Raw genomic sequence first — 22,712 nt, forward strand, 5'->3', positions numbered from 1 at the left:
GGAAGGCACCTGGGTGGCTCAGTCGATTAGGCGTCCAGCTCTTGGTTTTGGCTTAGGTCATGATCTCAGGCTCGTGAGATCAAGCCCCAGGCCGGGCTCCACACTCAGCACAGAGTCTGTTTGTCCCTCTCCCTCTGCTCCTCCCCCTGCTCTCTCTCTTTCTCAAGTAAATAAATAAAATCTTTAAAAAACAAAACAAAAATATACCATTAGTTAAAAAAAAAAGTATACTTTGGAATAAATTTAACAGAGTGCAAAACTCATACCCTGAAGACTATAAAACATCACTGAAAGAAATTAAAGCAGGACTAAATAAATGGAAAAGCCTCTCATGTTCATGACTTGGAAAACTTCATATTATTAAGATGATAATACTTCCCAAATTGATCCACAGACTCAATGAAATCCTTATCAGAATCTCGTCCAGCTTCTTAGTAGAAATTGACAAGTCAGTTCTAAAATCCGTATAGGGGCACCTGGGGGGCTCAGTTAAGCATCTGCCTTCGACTCAGGTCATGATCCCGGGGTCCTGGGATCGAGTCCTGCATCAGGCTCCCTGCTCCGCCTTTCTTTCTGAGGGCCTCTGTCTTCCTCCCTCACTCTTCTGTCTCTCATGAACAAATAAATAAATAAATCTTTAAAAAATAAAATAAAATCCGTATAGAATTGCAAGGGACCCAGAATAGCCAAAACAATCTTGAAAAAGAATAACAAAGTTGCAGGACTCACACTTCTGAATTTCAAAATTAACTACAAAGCAACAAATACCAAATAAATGAATAGAATCAACAGTCCAGAAATAAACCCATGTGTCCAAGGTCAACTGATTTTTAACAAAGACACCAGGACCATTCAATGGGGAAAGAATGGTCTTCAACAAATGGTGCTGGAACAAATTAATAGCCACATGCAAAAGAATGAAGTTGGACTTCTACCCAAACACTATGTACAGAATTAACTCAATATGGATCAAAGGCCTAAATGTAAGAGCCAAAACTATAAAACCCTTAAAAGAAAACATAGAAGTAAATCTTCATGACCTCAGATTTGGTAATGGACTCTATGGATAACAAAAGTACAAGTAACAAAATAAAAAATTGATAAATTAGACATCATCAGAGTAGAAACTTGTACATCCAAAGACGCTATCAAGAAGGTGAAAAGACAAACTACAGAATGGGGAAAATGTTTGCAAATCATGTATCTGATCAGGGACTTGTGTCTAGAATATATTAAGAAGACTTACAACTCAATAATAAAGAGATAACCCAATTTTTAAACGAGCAAAGGATTCGAATAGCTCATTCTCCAAAGAAGATCTACAAATAGCCAATAGGCACATGAAAAGTTGTTTGACATGATTAATCGTCAGGGAAATGCAAATCAAAACCATAAGGAGATACAAATTCACACCCACTGGGATGGCTATAATCAACAAGTCAGATAATAACAGATATTGGCAAGGAGAAATCAGAACCCTCATATACCACCTGTGGGAATGTAAAACTGTGTAACCTGTTCAGAAAGTAATCTGGCAGTTCGTCAATAAAACATAAGTTTCCTTAAGAGTGCCCAAAAGACCCAACAGTTCCATTCCTAGGTATCTACCCGAGAGAAATCCAAACATATGTCCACGCAAAAACTTGTACACAAATGTTTATAGAAATGTTATTTGTAATGCCAAAATGTGGAAAGAACTCAAATGTCCATCGAATGATGAATGGATAAACAAAATGTGGTCTGTCCATACAATGGAGTATTATTCTGCCATTAAAAGGGAATGAAGTACTGATCTGTGCCACAACATGCTTGGACCTTGGGAAATCCATGCTAAGCGAAAGAGGCTAGTCACAAAAGACCACCTATTGCATTTGCTTGTATTTCATTTATATGAAATGTCCAGAATAGGCACATCTATGGAGATACAAAGTAGATTGCAAGTCTGCAGAAGAAAACTGTGTTTTGTGTGTCGATCTTGTGTCCCGCATCCTTGCTGAACTCAGTTATTCGTTCTCAGTGGTTGTTTGGGGTTGGGAGGAAGGTGGGGGGACAGGGGGACAAGAGGTGAACGTTTCAGATCAGCCCCAGTCCTAGGCTAAGGGCACCCTCCCCCAGCAGAAGATGCCCACATTTCCACTGTGGCCTCCTAGCAGCCAGAGCCCCGCTACAGACAAGGCAGCAGACCGTAGGTACAGAGCACCTAGATTCTCAGCCTCGGCCGTCCCATGGCTACCTAGCTTCAGTCCTCACCGCCTGTCTCTACGGCTACATTCTACCTTGCAGGGGATGGCCTGGGTTGGGCAGGGGTTGAGCAAGAGACCAGCCCAGCCCACTTGTTTCCAGAGAAATGGTGGAAAAGGGAAAGAGGAAAGGCCAAGGCACACCTGTCCAAGCCCCATTTGGCAGACGGCTGGGGAAGGCGACCCCGAGCACATTATCCAAGGGGCCTCACGGCAGCCCGTTCTGGCCACAAAAACGGAACTCCCGCCAGTCAGCCCTGAGTCATTCCCTCTTGGCCCCCCAAGGAAGGGGTGATTTCCTGCCTGGCCCTCTGGCCTGCTCAGGCTCCTCCCACGGGCTATGCATCCTCTTATCTCACCCCAGGCCCTCTCCCAGGGCAGCAGGCCAGCCAGTGTCTGGTCCCCCTGTTTCCTCAGCAGGAAACATGGATTCAGGGGTCAAAGAGAGCCCAGCAGCTGAGTAAGAGCAGCTCAGGAGCCCGGCTGTCTCACGGAGGATGGAGGACAGAGGGCTGACCGGACCAGGTCCCCTGCAGCTCTCTCGCTGGGCGTCACTGCTGGATGCGTACTGGGGGTCCTTTTCCCACTTACTTGAAGTAAGCCCCTCTTGACGCCTGTCTTGAACTCAGCCTCCTACTGTGGGAAAGACTCACAGCAGGCCCTGGGCCGGGCGCATACCGTTAAATGAATAAGATGGATGAAACAGTGAGAGGTGTCTAGGCAGTGGTTAAAAGAACAGGCTTTCGGGTGCCTGGGTGGCTCAGTCGTTGAGCGTCTGCCTTCTGCTCAGATCATGATCCCAGGATCCTGGGATCGAGTCCCACATCGGGCTCCCTGCTCGGCGGGAAGCCTGCTTCTCCCTCCCCCACTCCCCCTGCTTATGTTCCCTCTCTCGCTGTGTCTCTCTCTGTCAAATAAATAAATAAAATCTTTTTTAAAATAAATAAATAAATAAAAGAACAAGCTTTGGAATCAAACAGACCTGAATTCACATCTCTGCTGTGCCCCTTAACAGTGACTTTGGACAACTCATTTAATCCTTTGCAGCCTGCATTTCCGCTTCCCTAAAGGAAGGACAAGGGCACCTGAGAGAGTCGTTGTGTGAAGACATGAGACGGTGCGTTAGCATCATGCTGCCGAATAGCCCGTGTTCATTGGCAGTAGCTGCTACGAGGCTGGGACAGGGGTCGGGGAGGAAGGGCCAGGCCCGCTCCCACCCAGCTTTTACCCAGGAGGAGGGAGTTGGGATGACAGTTGCCCTCTGGCAGGGTTCTCGGCTTATCCAGCTCAGGCGGAGGCTAGCACAGCTGCTTACATAGAAAAACATCCCAACAGAAGCACAAAATTCTGGGGGGTTTCTGAGAGGAAGGAAAGATTGTGTGTACGCAACCCAAATGTCCTCAGGGCAGCCCTTTGGGACCACCTTTTCCATTTATATCCCATCAGAACAGCTCAGTCCGTATTCCACATCCTCGGGAAGTTCACACCCTCCTCTGTTCCTACTGGACTCTCCCTCCCATGGTGTTCACACCCTCGGGGTCACCCCACAACCTGAATTCCGTGGCTGCCATCCTCTCTCCACTCTTCATTACTCTTCTCCCTTTGTTCCGAAAACACCACGAATGAAGGTTGGTGTCGAGGACACGTTCACTGAATGGTGGGGCGGGGGGGCGGGGGGGTGGAGGGGCGGTTCTGGGGCCGTTGAGAATTCAGAGTAGCTAGTACCCTTCAGACTGGGCATTAGGCATCACCGTGCTGAAACTTTCCTCCGACAGTCCTACTGGAATTTCTCACTCGTGAGACTTTCTTCTCCTCAGGTTGCAGTCTTTCACTTACTAGCCCTCCTCCTTTTTCTCCAGAGTTACCACAGTATACTCTCAAATCCCCACTAATTTCATACTCAGCAAATTTGGCTCTCTCACTCCTTCTTACCAAGGCCATGACCAAAGACTCACCAAGTGAGTCATAATCACAAAAGAGCTACAAGGCCTCTGGAAGGAATGCTCTGCTCTGTTACATATAGTTGGAGGATAAGAAAAGTTGGGGTTAGGTCTTGAATCACAAAGCAAGTTCCAACAGGCTGAGAGATTGGAGGGTCCTGTGCTGGGGAAGCAAGGGACCAAAGCCCTGTAGCAGAAAGGGGATTGGGTTTGTGAATAGTGAAGGGAGCATCTTGGGAAAGACATTCCAGGAAGGGGAAGATGAAAGGCATAAGGGCCTTGTGTTCCAGCATCCGGAGATGAGTCTTGGTCCAAAGGATCCTATGGAGCCATGAGACGATTTTAAGCAGGGAAAGAATAAAAGCAAATTTGAGCTTCAGAAAAAGCACTGAGTGAGGAGCTTGGACAATTCGTCAACTATGAGAATAGCATACTTAAAACAACAGTGACCTAGGTGTGGGGAAAAGACAGCGCTCTGACACCCTGCTAGAACAATCGAACAAGTGGAACAATCCTTTTGGAGAGGAGTTTGGCAACGTTGGGGAAGTAAGTGACGGGGAGGTGGACAATCCAGGGGCCTAGAGTTACCTCTCTCCGACTGTCTGACTGGTGTTGGAAATCTGGGGAAATGGGGAGACGGGCATGCGCTCAGGAGAGCCAATTCTCTTCCCAACTCACTACTGAGCGACATCATCTTAGCAGCTTGAAATTGGCCGTGGTGGCGTATTTGCACCAAAAAAGCAGCAAATGCTACAAAACAGGGCTCCCTGTTGCCCCCAGAGAGGAGTTTAACAGACTTACTGCCTGAGCCAAGCCTCATCCAGCAACCCCTTAAATTCTCTGAGCAACGGCTGCACAGAGATCAAATACAGGCTTTTCTAAGCTGGGGCCTCGGCCTTATAGCCCAACAGAAAAGCCTAGGCCTGCTGTCCTGGGCTGGACCTTGAGGAGCCTACTGGACTCTTTGGCCAAAGAACGGGCATACCTAAGTGGTCTCCTTTCCCCTAGGCTTCTATTAGCTCCCCTTGATATTCTAAAGGAGCAAAGGACTGGGGAAGACACCTCTTCCCAGCTGTGTGGAAACAGAGAAAAATGGGGAAATGACAGGGACAGGACCTCCTTTCACGCAGGCTCGCAGAGCCCCCATCTCAACTCTTGACAGACAAAGCCCCTTGTCTTGCCAGTTCTGCATCCTTCACCACTATTACACTGTCTCTCTGTAGAAGTCACAGACTTGGTAAGCCTTGGATGCAGGAGTGGAGGGAGAATGAAGATTTGAGGAAAAGTTTCAGGTTCCAGGCTTAAATGCCTAGGAACCAAGGGCGAGATGCAGAACATAGGAAGAGAAAAGTCGGAAAGGGTGTTTGGGAGTTAGTGATAGTTGCATTTGGGACTTGGTGCATTTAGGTGAAGTGCCTATGGAACAACAAATAGAAACATCCAATAAGTAACTAAGAATTTGAAGTTCAAGAGAGTGGGAGTTACTGGTCTATAGATGGAACTGAAGCCATGAGATCACTCCAGGGTGGGGGGTGATAAAGGGCAAAGCAAGGACACCTGGGGAACAACAACATTTAAGAGAAAGAGTAAAGAAAGAAAGAAAGAAACTGGGAGGGAATGTTCCAGGGGGTAGGAGGAAACCTGGAGAATGTGATACTTTGTAGAAGCCAAGGAAGGAGGAGAATATCAAATGTTGCAAAAAGGTTGAGCGTGATAAGGATTGAGATGAGAGACACACTGAGGTTATTGTGGCTGGTTGAGAGTGAAGACAGCGGTAGGAGACGAGATTTAAGTAAGCAGGGGCCACATCATGCAGGACCTTGTATCCCCAGGCAGGACCTTGTATGCATTGAGAAGGTATTTGGATGTTATTCTAAGTGCCGTAGGAAATCATTAGCGGGTTTTAAGTAGGGGAGCAAAGAAGTCTGATTTGCATTTTTTTTAAAGATTTATTTATTTATTTGAGAAAGCGAGAATGAGAGAGAGAGAGTACATGAGAGGGGGGAGGGTTAGAGGGAGAAACAGGCTCCTTGCTGAGCAGGGAGCCCGATGCCGGACTCCATCCAGGGACTCCAGGATCATGACCTGAGCCGAAGGCAGTCGCTTAACCAACTGAGCCACCCAGGCGTCCCTGATTTGCATTTTAAACAGCTCCCTCTGTCCTGTGGAGGACTGGAGGGCAGACTACCCGGGACAAGTGAAGGCAGGTAGGAACCTACTGCAGTAGCCCAGACTTGGACCCGGACGGCGGGAGGTGGTAAAAAGTATTCACATTCAGGGTACATTTTGAAAGAATATCGAAGAGGACTTACTAATGAATTGAATGTAGGGTAAGAGAAAGATAGGAATCAAGGAGGACTGAGGTTTCGGGTTTGATCACTTGACCTGGAGGTTGGGTGGCCCTTGATTGGGGGCTGGGGGAGGCATCCATTGGACAGAGGAAGCTGGTCCTTGTAACCCGAGAGCTGGACAGGAATCAGGACAAGCCTGGCCTCAGGGACTTCTTGCAGACAAATGGTGTCAGAGAAACTAAGACCTCACAGGAAGGCTGAAGGATTTCCATTTACTCCCTGCCCACCCACCTCCCGCAAATCTCTGTGTAACATTAATTCAGGAGGAGAGCAAAGGTTGATATTGAGGCCACTTATCCTATAGAGCCAGCAATGGCAGCCCCAGCTGAGGCTGGAGGGGCTCAATGCAGGAGTTCATGTGGCATGCGGTCCCCCCTATTCCAGCAAGAGTCAGAGCTTCTGAGAGGTGGCATAAAAGCCACCCATAGTTACAGCACTCCCAGGAGGCAGCCTGGGCTTCACACAAGGCATCATACCTACTCTTTTGCTACTAACGTGAAGAAGATGAGCACAGCTGAGCTGAGACCAGTGCTTCTCAAACTGAAATGTGTATTCAAATCATCTGGGGATTTGGTCAAGTGCAGATTCTGTTTTAGTAGGTCTGGGGTGGGGCCTAAGATTCTGCTTTTTTTTTTTTTTTAAGATTTTATTTATTTATTTATTTGACAGAGAGAGAGCGCACAAGTAGGCAGAGTGAGGGGGAGAGAGAGAAGCAGGCTCCTCACTCAACAGAGAGCCCAATGCGGGGCTCGATCTCAGGACCCTGGGATAATGACCTGAGCCAAAGGCAGACGCTTAACGACTGAGCCACCCAGGCGCCCCAGATTCTGCATTTCTAACAAGCACCCAGGTGATGCTGTTGCTGCTGGTCTCCAGGCCACACTTTGAGTAGCAATGGACAAGAGGCAGCTCTGGAGGCTCCCCACCAGGGAGGGTGCACATCCAATTCCAGCGAGAATGTGTTTGGGCACAAAGGTACAGAACCCATTTAAGTGGAAATTTTGTTATGGTTGTGAAGCAGTCATTTCTCAATGGATTATGCCTTCCAGTAGCATGGCATAGCTGTTTAGCCCTTGGGCTCTGAAGCTTGACCTCCTGAGCTTTATTTCTCAGTAGCTCTGTGATCTTAGGCAAATCTTTTAACTTCTCTGCGTCTCAGTTTCCTCATCTCCATAGTGGAAATAATACTATTGTGAGGATGAGCTGAGTCAATAGATACAAAGTCCTTAGTAAGTGCTCAGTAAATGTTGCTATTCTTGTTGATAATACACCCTTCTATAAGAGTTGACATCATCACACACATAGGCTCAGTCTCCTTCTGGTTCACGGTCAAAAATGTAACCCCCATCTGCCTCCCACCAAAAGGCCTATATCTTCCCTTTCAAATTCCTCTTACTCTCCTGCCCACTCCCACTCCCCCTCCCCTGGCCCCTGGCCCCAGTGTGGTCTGGATGGGCCCCACAGGGGCAGGGACAGGGACAGGACGTGGGGCTGTATCTGACAGGAACCTGAGGGGCTGGCCTGGGAGGGGATTGGGGCCCGGCTTCCTGAGGGGAGGATGGGCTAAGCCAGGCACACAGTGCCGGAGAAGATGCCCTCGTGGGCCCTCTTGGTGGTCACCTCCTGCCTCCTCCTGGCCCCCCAAAACCTGGCACAAGTCACCAGCCAAGGTGAGGTGTATGGAGGGTGGAGATCACCTATACCCAGGAAGAGGGAGCCCTGGGAGGGGTGCAAGGTAGGAGGCTCCCACCAGCCCCTTACTCTTGCCCATAAACATGCCTGGGAGCACCCAGAGCTCAACTCACCAACTGTTCCTCAGATGCCTCCTTTCTGGCCTTGGATTCAGAGCCCCTGAACTGTTTCTCTCGAACATTTGAGGACCTCACTTGCTTCTGGGATGAGGAAGAAGCAGCGCCCAATGGAACATACCAGCTGCTGTATGCGTACCCAGGGTATGTGCTGGGCTGTGCCACGCTCCCCTGTATCTGTCCTGTCCTTACCTCAGCTGAACCCAGCTCCTGGAGCTTCCCTGCCTTTGGGCCCTATCAGAGGACTACTCCAAGTACATGCCCTCAGTAGCCACTTAATGAACAGATGTGCTTTGGATATCCCCAGCGCCAGCCCATACATAACCCCTAACCCCACCTGTCCCAGGCACTGAGTAGAAAAATGGCAGGAATGGAAATAGAAGTTGGGCTTGGGCCCAGACCTGGGTCCTCAGGGCCTGTCCTGGTGGCCATGTAGGTGGAACAGGCTTCTCCTACGCCCACAGGGAGAAGCCCCGTGCCTGCCCCCTGAGTTACAAGAGCGTGCCCCCCTTTGGGACCCGATATGTGTGTCAGTTTCCAGCCCAGGATGAAGTTCGCCTCTTCTTTCCACTGCACCTCTGGGTGAAGAACATGTTTCTGAATCAGACTCTGACCCAGCGGGTGCTCTTTGTGGATAGTGTGGGTAAGGGCCATCCTCCTGTCACCCTGGCCCCCCTCTTTGCTGCCCTCAGTCCAGCTCCGGGGATCAGACTGGTCTGTGCTCTTTTAGGGCAACGTGGATGCCCTTCATGACCAGACCGCCAGAGGCACCTCAAGACCCCCTTATCATTCTTCACATCCAGAGCTAGATTTCATTTCACACCAGAGACAACCTGTGCCCTCGCCCCATCATGAACCTATTCATTGACTCATTCCACAGTTACAGAATACCTACCATGTGCCAGGCACTGTGCTAGGCGAAAGGCTATAGAGAGGAAGAGATCCCTGTTCTTGGGAGCACTGAGTCTAACAAAGCCACAGTGAGGTCACTGTTCTAATGAGGAAAGGAGAACAGGATAAGGAGCCTCCTTGCCCTGGCCTCCAAGAAAGCAATGGCCCGTGATCTTCTAGAATCCAGGGGCTGCCCCCAACCCAGCTTCCAGCTCCCCTCTGTACAGTCCATGGGTTGAGCCATAGACTGTGGCACTCAGAGAGTTCTGTGTACCCTGTCTTGCCCCCAGGCTTACCAGCTCCCCCAGATATCATTAAGGCTTCAGGTGGGAGCCAGCCAGGGGACCTGCAGATCAGCTGGGAGACCCCAGCTCCCGAAATCAGTGATTTCCTGAGGCACGAACTTCGCTACGGCCCCAAGGATCCCAGCAACTCCATTGGTCCCACAGTCATGCAGCTGCTGCCCACAGAAACCTGCTGTCCAGTTCTGCAGAGACTAAACCCAGTCCCAGCTCTGCACCAGCCTCCATGTGCTCAGCCCATGATGCCCCAACAGGATGGACCAGAGCAGACTTCCCCAACTAGAGAAGTATCCTGGCTTTCTTCTGCCCCACCTCCTATCTCCTACCCCAAATTTTGCCCCAAGAAAGGATAGGCCATACTTTGGGGATTCCAGACTGGGTTGGTCCTTGGGAAGTTAGTATGGGCTTGGGAGCCATGTCTATTTAGGAATCTCCCACTTTGGGTCATTCACACCAACAAAATTGAGCATTTCAGGCCTTTGAATTAGTAGGGATCTCCCTAAAAAGCTCTGAATACCACCCGAAACCCACTGACCTGGCCCCTAGTCTGTATGCATATCTATCCAGTGAGGAAATGGGCGTTTCAGTTCCATCTTCAAATAGAAGAGATGGAGGCTGTCTTGGTTGAGGCAGACCTAGATTCTGAGGCTGGGATTCTTCTCCCAAGGCCTCATCTCTAACAGTGAGGAGTGGAAGCTGCCTCATCTCAGGGCTCCAGCCTGGTAAATCCTATTGGCTCCAGCTGCGCAGCCAACCCGATGGGGTCTCCCTCCTTGGCTCCTGGGGATCCTGGTCCCTCCCTGCAACTGTGGACCTGCCTGGAGATGCAGGTGAGTCAACAAAAGAGTGGGAAGATGGGGAGGAGATAGAAAAGATCTCTAGAGAGGTCTGGACTGGATATGGCAGCTCTGAGAACCATGGTCCCTTCCTGATAACCTCAGACTTGCCACTGGACAGACAGAGTGAACTATATTCAGGGAGAGAACAAAGAATGGGGGTAAATATTCCAAGTTATGTGTGTAAAGATAATCTGGATACCCTATAGAGTGGGAATGTGTTGGCCCTGATGGGACTTTCTTCTGTTAATTCAGTGGAAATTGGACTGCAGTGCTTTACCTTGAACCTGAAGAATGTTACCTGTCAGTGGCAGCAACAGGACCATGCTAGCTCCCAAGGCTTCTTCTACCACAGCAGGGCACGGTGCTGCCCCAGAGACAGGTGAGAGCTGAACTGCTGATTGAGCTTGATGTCATAGGAGAGAGGCATGATCAATGCAGAAAGGGAGAGATTGTTCTTGATCCTCTTCACTTCCCTCCCTTGTCCCAAAACCAACTGGCCTCCATGCTCTCATCCCCATAAGATGCTCTCATCATAATCCTCATCACCCATCTAGCCCATCCCCCGCCCACCTCCCTCTATCAATCCTCCGTTTGTTCTCTATCATTAAGAGTCTCTTAAGGTTTGCTTCCCTCTCTCTTTTTTTTCCTTTCCATATGTTCATCTGTTTTGTTTCTTAAATTCCACGTATGAGTGAAACCATATGGTATTTGTCTTTGACTGACTTATTTTGCTTAGCATAATACACTGTAGCTCCATTGTTGCAAATGGCAAGATTCCATTCTTTTTGGTGGCTGAGTAATACTCCACATATATATATGGCATATACACACATACACACCACATCTTCTTTATCCATTCATCAGTCAATGGACATTTAGGCTCCTTCCATAGTTTGGCTATTGTTGATGCTGCTGCTGCTATGAACATTGGGGTGCATGTACCCCTTCGAATCTGTATTTTTGCATCCTTTGGGCAAATACCTACTAGTGCAATTGCTGGGTTGTAGGGTAGTTCTATTTTTAACTTTTTGAGGAACCTCCATACTGTTTTTCAGAGTGGCTGCACCAGTTTGCATTCCCACCAACAGTGCAAGAGGGTTCCCCTTTCTCTGCATCTTCGCCAACACCTGTTGTTTCTTGTGTTGTTAATTCTGACAGGTGTAAGGTGGTATCTCATTGTGGTTTGATTTGTATTTCCCTGATGATGAGTGATGTTGAGCATCTTTTCATGTGCCTGTTAGCCATTTGTATGTATTCTTTGGAGAAGTGTCTGTTCATGTCTTCTGCCCATTTCTTGACTGGCTTATTTGTTTTTGGGGTGTTGAGTTTGATAAGTTCTTTGTAGATTCTGGATACTAACCCTTTATCTGATAAGACATTTGCAAATATCTTCTCCCATTCTGAAGGTTGCCTTTTAGTTTTGTTGACTGTTTCCTTTGCTGTGCAGAAGCTCTTTATCTTGATGAAGTCTCAATAGTTTGTTTTTGCTTTTGTTTCCCTTGCCTCCAGCGATGTGTCTAGTAAGAAGTTGCTGCAGCCTAGGTCAAAGAGGTTGCTGCCTGTGTTCTCCTCTAGGATTTTGATGGTTTCCTGTCTCACATTTAGGTCTTTCAAACATTTTGAATTTATTTTTATGTATGGTGTAAGAAAGTTACCAAGTCTTGTTGATTTTACCTATTAAATATCTCTAGAATCTGTCCACATTTTTTCATCACTGCCATTCCCCTAGTATGAGCCATCATGATGTCTCACTTGGGCTACTGAGGAGACTTATTAACCGATCACCTCTTAAATCCTCCAAATCATTCTCATAACACTCTCTGCTTTAAAATCTTCAATAGCTTCCTACTGACCTTGGGATTAAAAAAGAAGAAGAAGAAAAACCCTGTTGTGGCCTTATAGAGTACTAACAGACTCAGCCCCTGAATGCCTTCAGCTTCATCTAACACTATGCTGCCTTTTCCCCTCTATGACTCTTTGGTCCCCTTCTGTCTGCCATATTCTCTCCTGCCTCTGGGTCTTTGTGCATGCTGTCTACCCAGCCCTCCTGTCTTAACTTCTACTTTTCCTGCAGATCTCAACTCAAATGTCACCTCCTCAGGGAAACCTCCCCTGATCTTCCTCATCAGGTCCAATAGCACTATTATACATACTTACTGTACCATTTACCTCTCCTTCTTAAGTACTTATCACAGTTACAATTTTACATTTATATTATGTGGTTATTTGACTGATAATATCATCCTGTCTCAGAACTCCAGTTGAGAGGGGCTGATCTTGACTATACATGATCCCTAAGGGCAAAGTCAATGTCTGCTTTTACTCACTGATGTATTCTTACCTACCACAGTGCATGGAACTTAGCAGTTACTCAGTAAAAAAATCGCTAAATTAATGAATCATGAAAAAACCACCATTAACAGTTTTAATGTTCTCTTCCAGTTTTTCTATGTACTTATACGTGTCTATACACAACATTTCATTTTCAATATGAATCGGATCACATTATATATATAGTTTGCTTGCCAACTTACTTTTTTTACTTAAAAATGTGTCTTGGAGCCCATTACAAAAAGATGTAACTGATTATTTTTAATAACTGCACAGATTTCCATAGTCTAGAAGTGCCATGAATGGTTTAAAGGGAAGCAAAACTGACATCATTTCTTCTACCAAAACCTGCTCATCCTCCTATTGTCCCCCATCCTACCATCAACTCAATTTTCCAGGCCTGACATGGTGATTTCCATGGACTTCTGCCTTTTCCCCACCCTCCAGGTCCAATCAGAAACAGTCTAATCATCTCTACCTCTTCAGTATCCCTTGAATCCATCTCTTTTTCTCCACCTTCTTTGCTGCCACCCTGTTTCTGGTCCTTCGTCCATAAAAGTGTCCTATTGGATTTCTCCACTTCTAGTCTGTCCTCACAAATTCTTTCCTACAAATTGCAGTTACAGTGATCTTCCCAAAGTACAATGCTAATTATGACAAGTTTCTGTTTAAAATCCTTACACGTCTCCATGATTACTACAAGATTAAGTTCAAGCTCCTCAGAAAGGCCATAAGACCATCCATGATCTTAGTCTGCCTTCTCCCATTTACCACTCATCACCAGGCCCTCTAAGCTAAGAGAGTTCTATACCACTTAGAATTTCCCCCAAAGCCCCATATCTCTTATCTGTGCACAAGCATGTGCCTGGGATGCCTGTTTGTCCCCTTTGCCTGTCCTATTTATAGTCCAAGACTCAGTCTAAGCACTGCCTTGTCCAGGAAGTATTCTCTGACCCTCCCCATCTGGGTTAGATTATCCTCCTTGATAACCCCCAAACCAGCCAGTCCACACCACAGAAAAATACCATCTGTCTGTTTTTCTGCCTCTCCCACTGGAATGAGAGCTCCTTGATTATTCCTCTATGTATTCATAGTGCCTAGCACAGCGCCTGGCACATCGTGTTAATTATTTGTTGAATAAAGAAGTAAACACATAAATACATTAATAAATAATTTTAGTAAGAACTAGCCATTTAGGAATGACAATCAGGAAGGAGACATGATTCATTTGTTCAATAAACAATTATTGAGAGTGATTACGTGCCAGGCATTGGGGCTAGAGTGATAAACAAAAGAGAAACGTTTCCACATTGTTGGGGTTTCCATTTTAGTTGAGGGGGGAGAAAGGAAGGGTGACGAAGAAGTAAAGAGACCAAAGAACAGGTTATATGATAGACTAAGTGGGAGGTTGGGGGATGGATGCTAATTTAGATTGTGTGGTCAGAGAAGGCCTCACCAGGAGGCCTAAATGGCAAAGAGAGAATGAGTCACATGGAGATCTAGAGTCAGAGCAATCGAGGGCAAGGTGTAGTGCAAAGGCAGTGAGTGGGACATATTTGTAGCGCAGCAAGAAGGCTCGTGTAAATGAAGGGTGGCAGACTGGTGTAAGAATTGTAGGAGATGAGAATGGCCAGGTAGGGAGGAACTGAACCATATCGAGTCCTGTGGGCCCTGGCATGGAGTTTGGATTTCATTCAAGGGGGGATAGGGAGCTACTGAAGGATTTCAAGTGGAAGAGTGACATGATGTGACTTTCCTTTAAAAAAGGTATTATTCTCTGTGAAATGATGAATTAAAGGTGGAAGCAGAGTCACCAGTTAGAAGTTTGCCTTAATCCAGGCCGGAGACAGAGGTGGCTCATTGAATGTAGCCTTGGGAAAGATTCAAACAAATGGACAGATTTGTGATCTCTTCTGGGCATTATCGGATCAAAATTTTGGAAGCAAATTCTGGCGGCCATGTGGAGGACAAACTCCACAAGGGAGTGGTGAAAATGAAGGCAGAAAAGCCAGCTGGGAGGCTGTTGTAATCATCTAATAGTAGAATAACACAGAGAGGTGACTAACAGGCCTGCTGTATGAGATTAAAAACATGAGGATCTTGCCACCATAAAGATGAAGGCTCTTTGAAACAATCCTGTGAGGTAAGGATTTTTAACCCATTTTGCAGATGAGGAAATGGGAGCAGAGATCAATCATGTACCAGAGTTGTAGACCAAGTTAAGACCTGAGCTGTAGAGCCCAGGCTGTGTTCATGAATCATCTAGCTCTTTCCTTAAGAGGAAGAGGCTGGACACCAAAGTCAGATTCAGAAAACAAAACATCATGGCAGGAAGTGACAGAGAGAAAGCCTTGGAAGCCCATCCAAGGGAGGAGTTGGATTATAATCCCCACAGGCCATATCCCCTTTGGGATAGGAATTATCAGAATTAGTCTCAGAGGCAGGCCTGATTCAGTGACTACGGGGATGATTCTTAGGGACCCCATCTGGGAGAAGTGTGAAGAGGAGAAATATCCAGGATTACAGCCCTCCCAGTTCTCCCGCTGCCACTTCAAGTCACGAAATGACAGTGTTATTCACATCCTTGTGGAGGTGACCACAGCCCAGGGTGCTGTTCACAGCTACCTGGGCTCCCCTTTCTGGATCCACAAGGCTGGTAAGAACTTTCTTCCCTTCTCCTCCCACGTACTTTCTGCCCCTACTGCTCCTGACCCCACGCCCAGGATCACCACCAGCTCTGGCACTTCTGACCCATGGCCCTAGTGGCATGATGTCTCATGCACAGAAGGGCTTAGGCCAGTCCCTGCTGGCTCCCTGTAGTGCTCATCCCCACTCCAAACTTGCACTGGAGGGAGGTCTCCAGTGGGCAGCTGGAATTGGAATGGCAACACCCATCATCCTGGGGAGCCCAAGAGACCTGCTATCAGCTCCGATACACAGGAGAAGGCCATCAAGACTGGAAGGTACGATCGAGGAAAACATGTCCACAGATCTCACTACACAGGGTATTCCTAAGATTCATCAGGTCTGTTATCAAGAGTGAAGGTATCCATGTATCTGGGTTTGGGTTTGTATATCTATGTTGATCTGATTCAACTGGTATCTTAATCTTTCTTGGGCATTTGACACTGTTGACTACTCCCATTTAAAATTTTCTCTTTCCTTTGCCTTTGGGATATCAGTCTCCTGATTCTCATACTACTTCTCTGGCTGAACCTTCTCCCTCTTTCCTGGCTCCTCCTTTTCCACCCTTCCTTAATATGTTGTGTTTCCTATAGTCCCATTCTAGACTCTTTTCTCTTCTCGATAAATATACATGCTCATCCTAGGTAAGAGCTTATAGTTTAATGACTATGCACTAACCTGCCCAATCTTACCATTCCAACACCCATATGGAAAGGAACTTCTATGCCCTAGGTAAATTACCTAAACTTTGGAAGTCTCAGTTTTGTCAAATGGAGATACAACTATCTATCTTCCAGAGTTGTGGTAAAAATTATATATATAAATATCTAGCATACTGCCTAGCAGATAGAAGGTACTCAATATACATTAAATATTACTTTCTCTACTTTTATTCTCATTAACCACATGTATATACAACTTCTTCCCAGACAGCTCCCCATAAAAGCCCCCTGGGGCATTTCAGACCCAATATATCCAAAACTAAACTCATCCTCCTCCCCAAGATTATTTTACCTTTTTATCAGGGTATGTTACATTCAGTAAAATACATAGATCTTAAATATACAGTTGATCAATGGGGCGCCTGGGTGGCTCAGTTGTTAAGCGTCTGCCTTCGGCACAGGTCATGATCCCAGGGTCCTGGGATCGAGCCCCGCATCGGGCTCCCTGCTTCGTGGGAAGCCTGCTTCTCCCTCTCCCACTCCCCCCGCTTGTGTGCCCTCTCTCGCTGTGTCTCTCTCTGTCAAATAAATAAATAAAATCTTTAAAAAATATGTACAATTGATCAATTTGTACATGTATTCACCTATTTAACCATTACCCAAATCAAGATACAGGTTATTTCTAACACCTCAGAAGCTCCTTATGCCCCTTACAGTCACACATACCCAAGATAACCACTGTTCAGACATTACCATTGATAAGGTTTGACTGTTGTTGAACCTAATAAAATGGAACCATATGGTATTTCGTCCTCAAACGTACTTCTGTTTGCGGTCTGACAGTGGCTCTACCACTTACCAGTTATCCAAGCCTGGAATCACCCTTGACTCTTCTTCCTTCTCCCTTGTCCCTTCCCTCCACTCATCAACACAGAAGCGGAGTTTATTGTACTAACAGTCTTCAAATCCCTACTACCACTGCCTTAGCTCATCTTTGACCACCTCGCCTGCCCATCCATGCTCCATGCTCTTAGCACACTGAACTACTCTGTAACCCCCAACCAAGCAGCTCAGGCAGCATGACATGCTTCCTCATGCGCCCATTCTGCCTTACTTATATCATCATTATAGCACTAATTACTTGTAATTACTTACTGGTTTGCATGTGTTCCTCATTAGACTCGCAAGAAACCATGTTTCATTATCCTTTCCCCAGTGCTTGGCGTATCACCCGTAGTTCATAAATGTTTGCTACATGATGGCTAGCTAGTCTCCCTGCTTGTCCACATGATGCTTGTTCCCTCTGCTCGGAATCTGTCCTTGTACCCTCAGCACCTAGCATCCGTTCCTGGATGCATGTTACTTGTGAACAGTCTATGTGGCCCTGAGTATCTGAATGTGCCCGGGGTTTCCGTCGCCTGACCTGGATCCTGAGGAGCACTTCTGGCGGGATGTCCGCGTGACCTGGTCAGTGTGTTTGCATTTGTGTCAGGATGAGTAGTTAGTTCTCTGTGCACATGAGGTCTGTGTGCCAGCGTGTGTGTGTCGGGGCGTGTTTCCCTAAGGTTGGGCATGCCTCTCTGTCGGGGTGCTCTACCTTGCAAGTTGTCGCCGGGATGCATGTATTCTGTCAGGGAGGCTCTTTGAGGGGGGGTACCCCGAAGATTCAAAGCGGTAGGCCTTTGGCCAAAAGGATGCCAGGCTGTCGAGGCCCCGACGGCGGGGCACCGTCGCCCGGAGCCTGCCCACCCGCTCGCTCCCCCTCTGCGCAGGTGCTGGAGCCGCCTCTCGGGGCCCAGGGAGAGACCTTGGAGCTGCGCCCGCGCTCTCGCTACCGCTTACAGCTGCGCGCCAGGCTCCACGGCCCCACCTACCAAGGCCCCTGGAGCGCCTGGTCCGACCCAGTGCGCGTGGAGACCACCTCCGAGACCGGTGAGGGCCCGGCGGGGGGCAAGGCGCTCTGCGGCTGCGCGAGTGGAGGGGCGCCGGCGCCGCGAGGGGCGGGCGGTGAGGGGCGGGGTCTGGCGGGCCTGGGGGCGGGGCTCCGGCCAAGGGCAGCAGAGGTCTGACTGGTTTTGTCCCTCAGCCTGGATCTCCTTGGTGACCGCTCTGCTCGTGGTGCTGGGCCTCAGTGCCCTCCTGGGCCTGCTGCTGCTGAGGTGGCAGTTTCCTGCGCACTACAGGTACCGCCCCGGTCACTCAGGAGACGGGTGGGGCCGGAGGCCTCTAAACAAGCATCCCAGGGTTACCCAGTGACACCCGCTCTCCCGAGGACCGAGGACCGCAAGTCCACACCTTTGGCTTCAGCCACTTCCTGCAAGTCTCCCCTGGGAGTCGCACCGCTTCCGTACACTCTAACATGCCCGCTATACCGGACCCCCAAACAACCGCACCTCCTGGCTCCTCATCTCAGCAGCAGGGCTGCTGTCCACCCATCACCCAAACCAGAACACTAGGCGCCTCCCTCCCTTTTATCCAGTCTGGCCTGGTCTGCTCATTCCACCCCCGAAACCTTGCTCAAACAATGGTCCCCTTTTTTAGCCCTACAAATACTACCGGGCTCGCTGAAACAGAGCCTCTTCTCACTCCAGTCTAGCCTCACACAGCCGCCCAAATAATCTTTCTAAAACGCACACATGAACTTGTCACTCCCCTCCTGAAGTCTCATTACTAGCTCCCAGGATAGAGTCCAGACTCTGGAATGACAAGCAAGGCTCTATAAAATCTGGCCCAGGGCCCGCCTTCCCACCCCCTCCCACCCTGTGCATCAGCCTTGCCAAACTGTTAGTGATTTCCTCCACAAGTCCAGTGGTTTTATCTCTCAGTGCCTTTGCATATGATGTCCTCTCTGCCGGGGATATCCTCCCTGGATGACTAATACCCCTTTATCTTTAAATAACTTTCTCCACCACCTCCTAGAAACCTTTCCTAAACCCTCCCCTATTGGCTACTCTCTTTGTGCCCCAGCACCGACTTCTGTCACAGTATCAGTAGCATTTTACAGTATTTACTTCTTTATATGCCTTCCCTATACCTTACTTGGTCATCTTTAAATCCTCAGCACAGTGCCTGCCAAATAGCACACCCTTAAATAAATGTTATTAATGACTTGTTTATGTGGGAAGACTAAGGCTGAAGAGAAATGTCATTGGAAGTTATAAACACGAGGATAGAAAAGTAAAACAAAACAAACAAACACGAGGATAGAATCCATACCCCCTCAGTCCTTCAGTTGGTAACATCTCCTGGTTCTTGAAGACTCATCTCGGAAGGCAACTCCTCCAGGCAGCCTCTCTTGGTGACCCTAGACTAGGTTAGATGTCCCTCCTTTATGCTCCCATCTCTCCTTGAACATGTCTTTCTTTCAATTTTTAATTCACTCATCTGTATGAGCAGACCGGATTGTAGCCTCTATGCAGGTAGTCAGAGCCAACAAAAAAGCTGGGGGAGAAGAGGAAGGTGATGCTACTGAACCAGGCATACTCAGTTCCTTGTCCCCAATTTGCCAGATAAATCACTCCTCCCCTGGAGAGATATGAGTGAGGTCACAAAAGAAGCCTGAAATGTTGTTCAACTCAAGTCTTTCCATGTGGAAATACAAACCTAAAGAATTACAGGTTGCCCCAACTTACCTTAATCCATACTCTTCCCAGAGAGACCACCTTCCCCAGTAACTTAGTAATAAGCCGCTCTGGTTCTCTTCATTCACCCTTTGAACTAATTTCTTGAGGACCTACTATGAGCCAGACAGTGTTCTATCCCCTGGAGATAGAGGACTGAGCAAACAGGCAAACTCTTTGTTCTCATGGAATTTATATTCTAGTGGAGTGAGACAGACAAACACAAATATGTGTGATAATATAATGCGTATACAATAAGTCAAGTGCTGTAAAGAAAAATAAAGCAGGGCACCTGGGTGGCTCAGTTGGTTAAGCAACTGCCTTCGGCTCAGGTCATGATCCTGGAGTCCCTGGATCGAGTCCCGCATCGGGCTCCCTGCTCGGCAGGGTGCCTGCTTCTCCCTCTGACCCTCCCCCCTCTCATGTGCTCTCTCTCTCTCTCATTCTCTCTGTCTCAAATAAATAAATAAAATCTTTAAAAAAAAAAAAAGAAAGAAAAATAAAGCAGAGCAGGAAACAGGAACGGGGAAGGGAGGTGGTACTGTTTTAGACATGGCAGTCAGGGAAGGCTTCTCTCTCAGGATGACATTTGAGCAGAGACCTAAATGAAATAAGGGAACAAATCAAGAGGCACAGAGAAGAGCAAGTGCAGCAAGTATGTCTGAAGCAGGGATATTTGAGGATACTCAAACCCCTTTTTTGAACCTCCCCTCCCCTGACTCCCCTTTCCCTCCCTTTCACCTATGCCCCTCTACCTTATCTTATTGTCTTGACTACACTCTTACTTCTCTAAGCCTTACTCCCTAACCTCAGCCTCAACCCCCCACCACCTCAGTAGTCTCCTCCTCCATCCCAATTCACTCCTGTGACTCAGTCTCCTCTTCCTTCTCCCCAAGGAGCCTGAAGCATGCCCTGTGGCCCTCACTTCCAGACCTGCACCGGGTCCTAGGCCAGTACCTTAGGGATACGGCATCGCTGAGTCCGGTGAGTACATCCCCTTCTCCACTCCCCAGCACCAGCCCTGCCTGGAGTTGGATCCTTGCCCCAGTGCACACTTTTCCAACGCCCTTGCCCACCAGCATACCATCCCTGAGCCCTATGCCTAGCTAACCCTCCTTCCTGCACAGTCCAGGTCCTCCTCCCCACTGCACCAGCTCTAATCCAGACTTCTTTCCCCCCAACTGTCCCAGCCCAAGGCTGCAATCTCAGATGCCTTTGAGGAAGTGGAACCCAGCCCCCTTGAAATTCTACCCAGGTCCTCAGAGAAGATCTCCGTGGCGCTGTGTTCCTCCCAGACCCAGATGGACTACCGAGGATTGCCCCCTTCTTGCCCGGGGACCGTGCCCCTGTGTGTGTGCCCCCACATGGCTGAGTCGGGGTCCTACTGCACCACCCACATCGCCAACCATTCCTACTTACCTCTGAGCGGCTGGCAGGCCCCTCTCTCCCCATACCCTGGACAGATCCAAACCCGCCCGACCTCTTTTCCCAACCTCCCTACCCCCAACCCCACAGCACAAACATCTCAGACCTTACGGCCATCCCCCTCTGTCTGTCCTCATAGTTGGGCTCCCCGACACTGACAACGTTTGGTACTGCTGCAGACATAAAGCCAGGACCCCCCTCCTCACTCCAGGTTCATTTGACTAAGCTCCTCTCACTCACCTGCTTTCTCTCTCCTCCCTAATGCTCGACTCCTTGAAAAGATGTCTCCGCATCCCCACTTTCCATTTGCTCTTCAGACGACTTCAGTTCGTTCCCCCACTTTGCTAAGGAAACTACTCAGGCAGAGTTCACGTCAAACCTTGTGATTGCAAGGTCCAGTAGGATCTTGTCAATCCTCAATTTATTTGATCTCTCCGTAGCATCTGTCATGGGGAGTACTCATTTCTCCTTTAAATTCTCTCCTACCTTGGCTTCCATAGTATCACCATCTCTCCTGGCTCTGAGTATACGAGTAGTTAAAAGCATAAACTCAACAGTCAAAGCTGGGTTCAATTCCTCTCTTACCCACTTGCTAGCTGTGTGACCTTGGGCACATAACTTAAAGTCTTTGTGCCTTGATTTTCTCATCTATAAAACAGGGATAATGCCAGAATCCCACAGAGTTGTGAAGAGGATAAGTGACCTAGTGTAAGTAGAGCACAATGCCTAGGATGTATGTTTATATCTGAATTATAATTATTCCTTCCTGTTCTCTTATCCTGGCATCTCTCCCACCCCTTAATTATTGTAGTTCCTCAAGAGTCCATTGCCTTTCCTGTAAGCTGACGATTGCAAAGTTCTTATCTCCAACCCTGACTTCTACCGTACCTGTGCTGCTTTATGCAAGTAACCATTTATGTGTCTGCTCCGCCATGATTTATTTGTCTTTGCCCCCCAGCACCTAGAGCAGTGCTTGGTGCATGATAGTAGACCTTCAATAAATGTTTTCTAAATGAAGGAACTCTTTCCAGACAGTGCCACCTTAACCCCATGCCAAGCGCCCTCATCCTCTAGGCCATTCATTTGCAGCAGTAAACGTGCTTAGGCCAGGGGCGCCTGGGTGGCTCAGTCAGTTAAGTATCTGCCTTTGGCTCAGGTTCCAATCTCAGGGTCCTGCTCTCAGGGTCCTGGGATGGAGCCCCGCACTGAGCCCCACACTGGGCTCCCTGCTCGGCAAGGAGTCTGTTTCTCCTTCTCCCTCTGCCCTCCCCCACTTGTGCGTGCACTCGCTCTCTCGCTCTCTCTCTCAGATAAGTAAATAAAATCTTTTAAAAAATGTGCTTAGGCCATTCTGGTTATGGATTCTCCTGACTCGTTCAAATTTGCAAATAAATGGTAGTTTTTATTTGCTCCAGACATACCCACTGTATTAATCAGGGTCTTGGCAGAAATAAATGGCACACTCAAACTGGGCATCTTGATGAGATTTAAATAAAGGGCATATTTATAAAGATAAGGCAGGATTTAGGAAAACCGTCAAGGAAGAGTGCAGTACCCCAGGGCTAAAAATAGCTGGGAGCTGGTACGACCCCTAGGCACATCAAGGGGTAAGGGGGGA

At 48.0% G+C, this 22,712-nt stretch overlaps 1 protein-coding gene across 7 annotated transcripts; it reads left to right on the forward strand.

Moving 5' to 3' along the window:
• Positions 1–8,073: 8,073 nt before the first annotated feature.
• MPL (MPL proto-oncogene, thrombopoietin receptor) lies at positions 8,074–22,443 on the forward strand. Of its 7 annotated transcripts, none has more exons than XR_014144841.1 (13): positions 8,074–8,201; positions 8,351–8,483; positions 8,804–8,982; positions 9,521–9,819; positions 10,200–10,362; positions 10,624–10,750; positions 15,180–15,358; positions 15,523–15,665; positions 17,822–17,981; positions 18,136–18,232; positions 20,566–20,653; positions 20,860–21,802; positions 21,906–22,443. XR_014144841.1 is itself a non-coding variant. In XM_081818247.1 (13 exons), the coding sequence occupies exons 1-12, from the start codon at positions 8,123–8,125 to the stop codon at positions 21,757–21,759; spliced, it is 1,653 nt and encodes a 550-aa protein (XP_081674373.1). In that variant the 5' UTR covers positions 8,074–8,122; the 3' UTR covers positions 21,760–21,802; positions 21,906–22,443. The 7 variants fall into 7 exon arrangements, 4 of the variants coding, with proteins under 4 accessions (XP_081674373.1, XP_081674370.1, XP_081674372.1 ...); XM_081818247.1 differs by having other exon boundaries at positions 21,754–21,802; XR_014144842.1 differs by lacking the exons at positions 20,860–21,802; positions 21,906–22,443 and adding an exon at positions 18,322–19,362.
• Positions 22,444–22,712: the final 269 nt, after the last annotated feature.

Source organism: Leptonychotes weddellii, chromosome 4 (assembly GCF_054177405.1).
Source record: "Leptonychotes weddellii isolate Sample4059 chromosome 4, ASM5417740v2, whole genome shotgun sequence".
Classification (NCBI taxonomy): domain Eukaryota; kingdom Metazoa; phylum Chordata; class Mammalia; order Carnivora; family Phocidae; genus Leptonychotes; species Leptonychotes weddellii.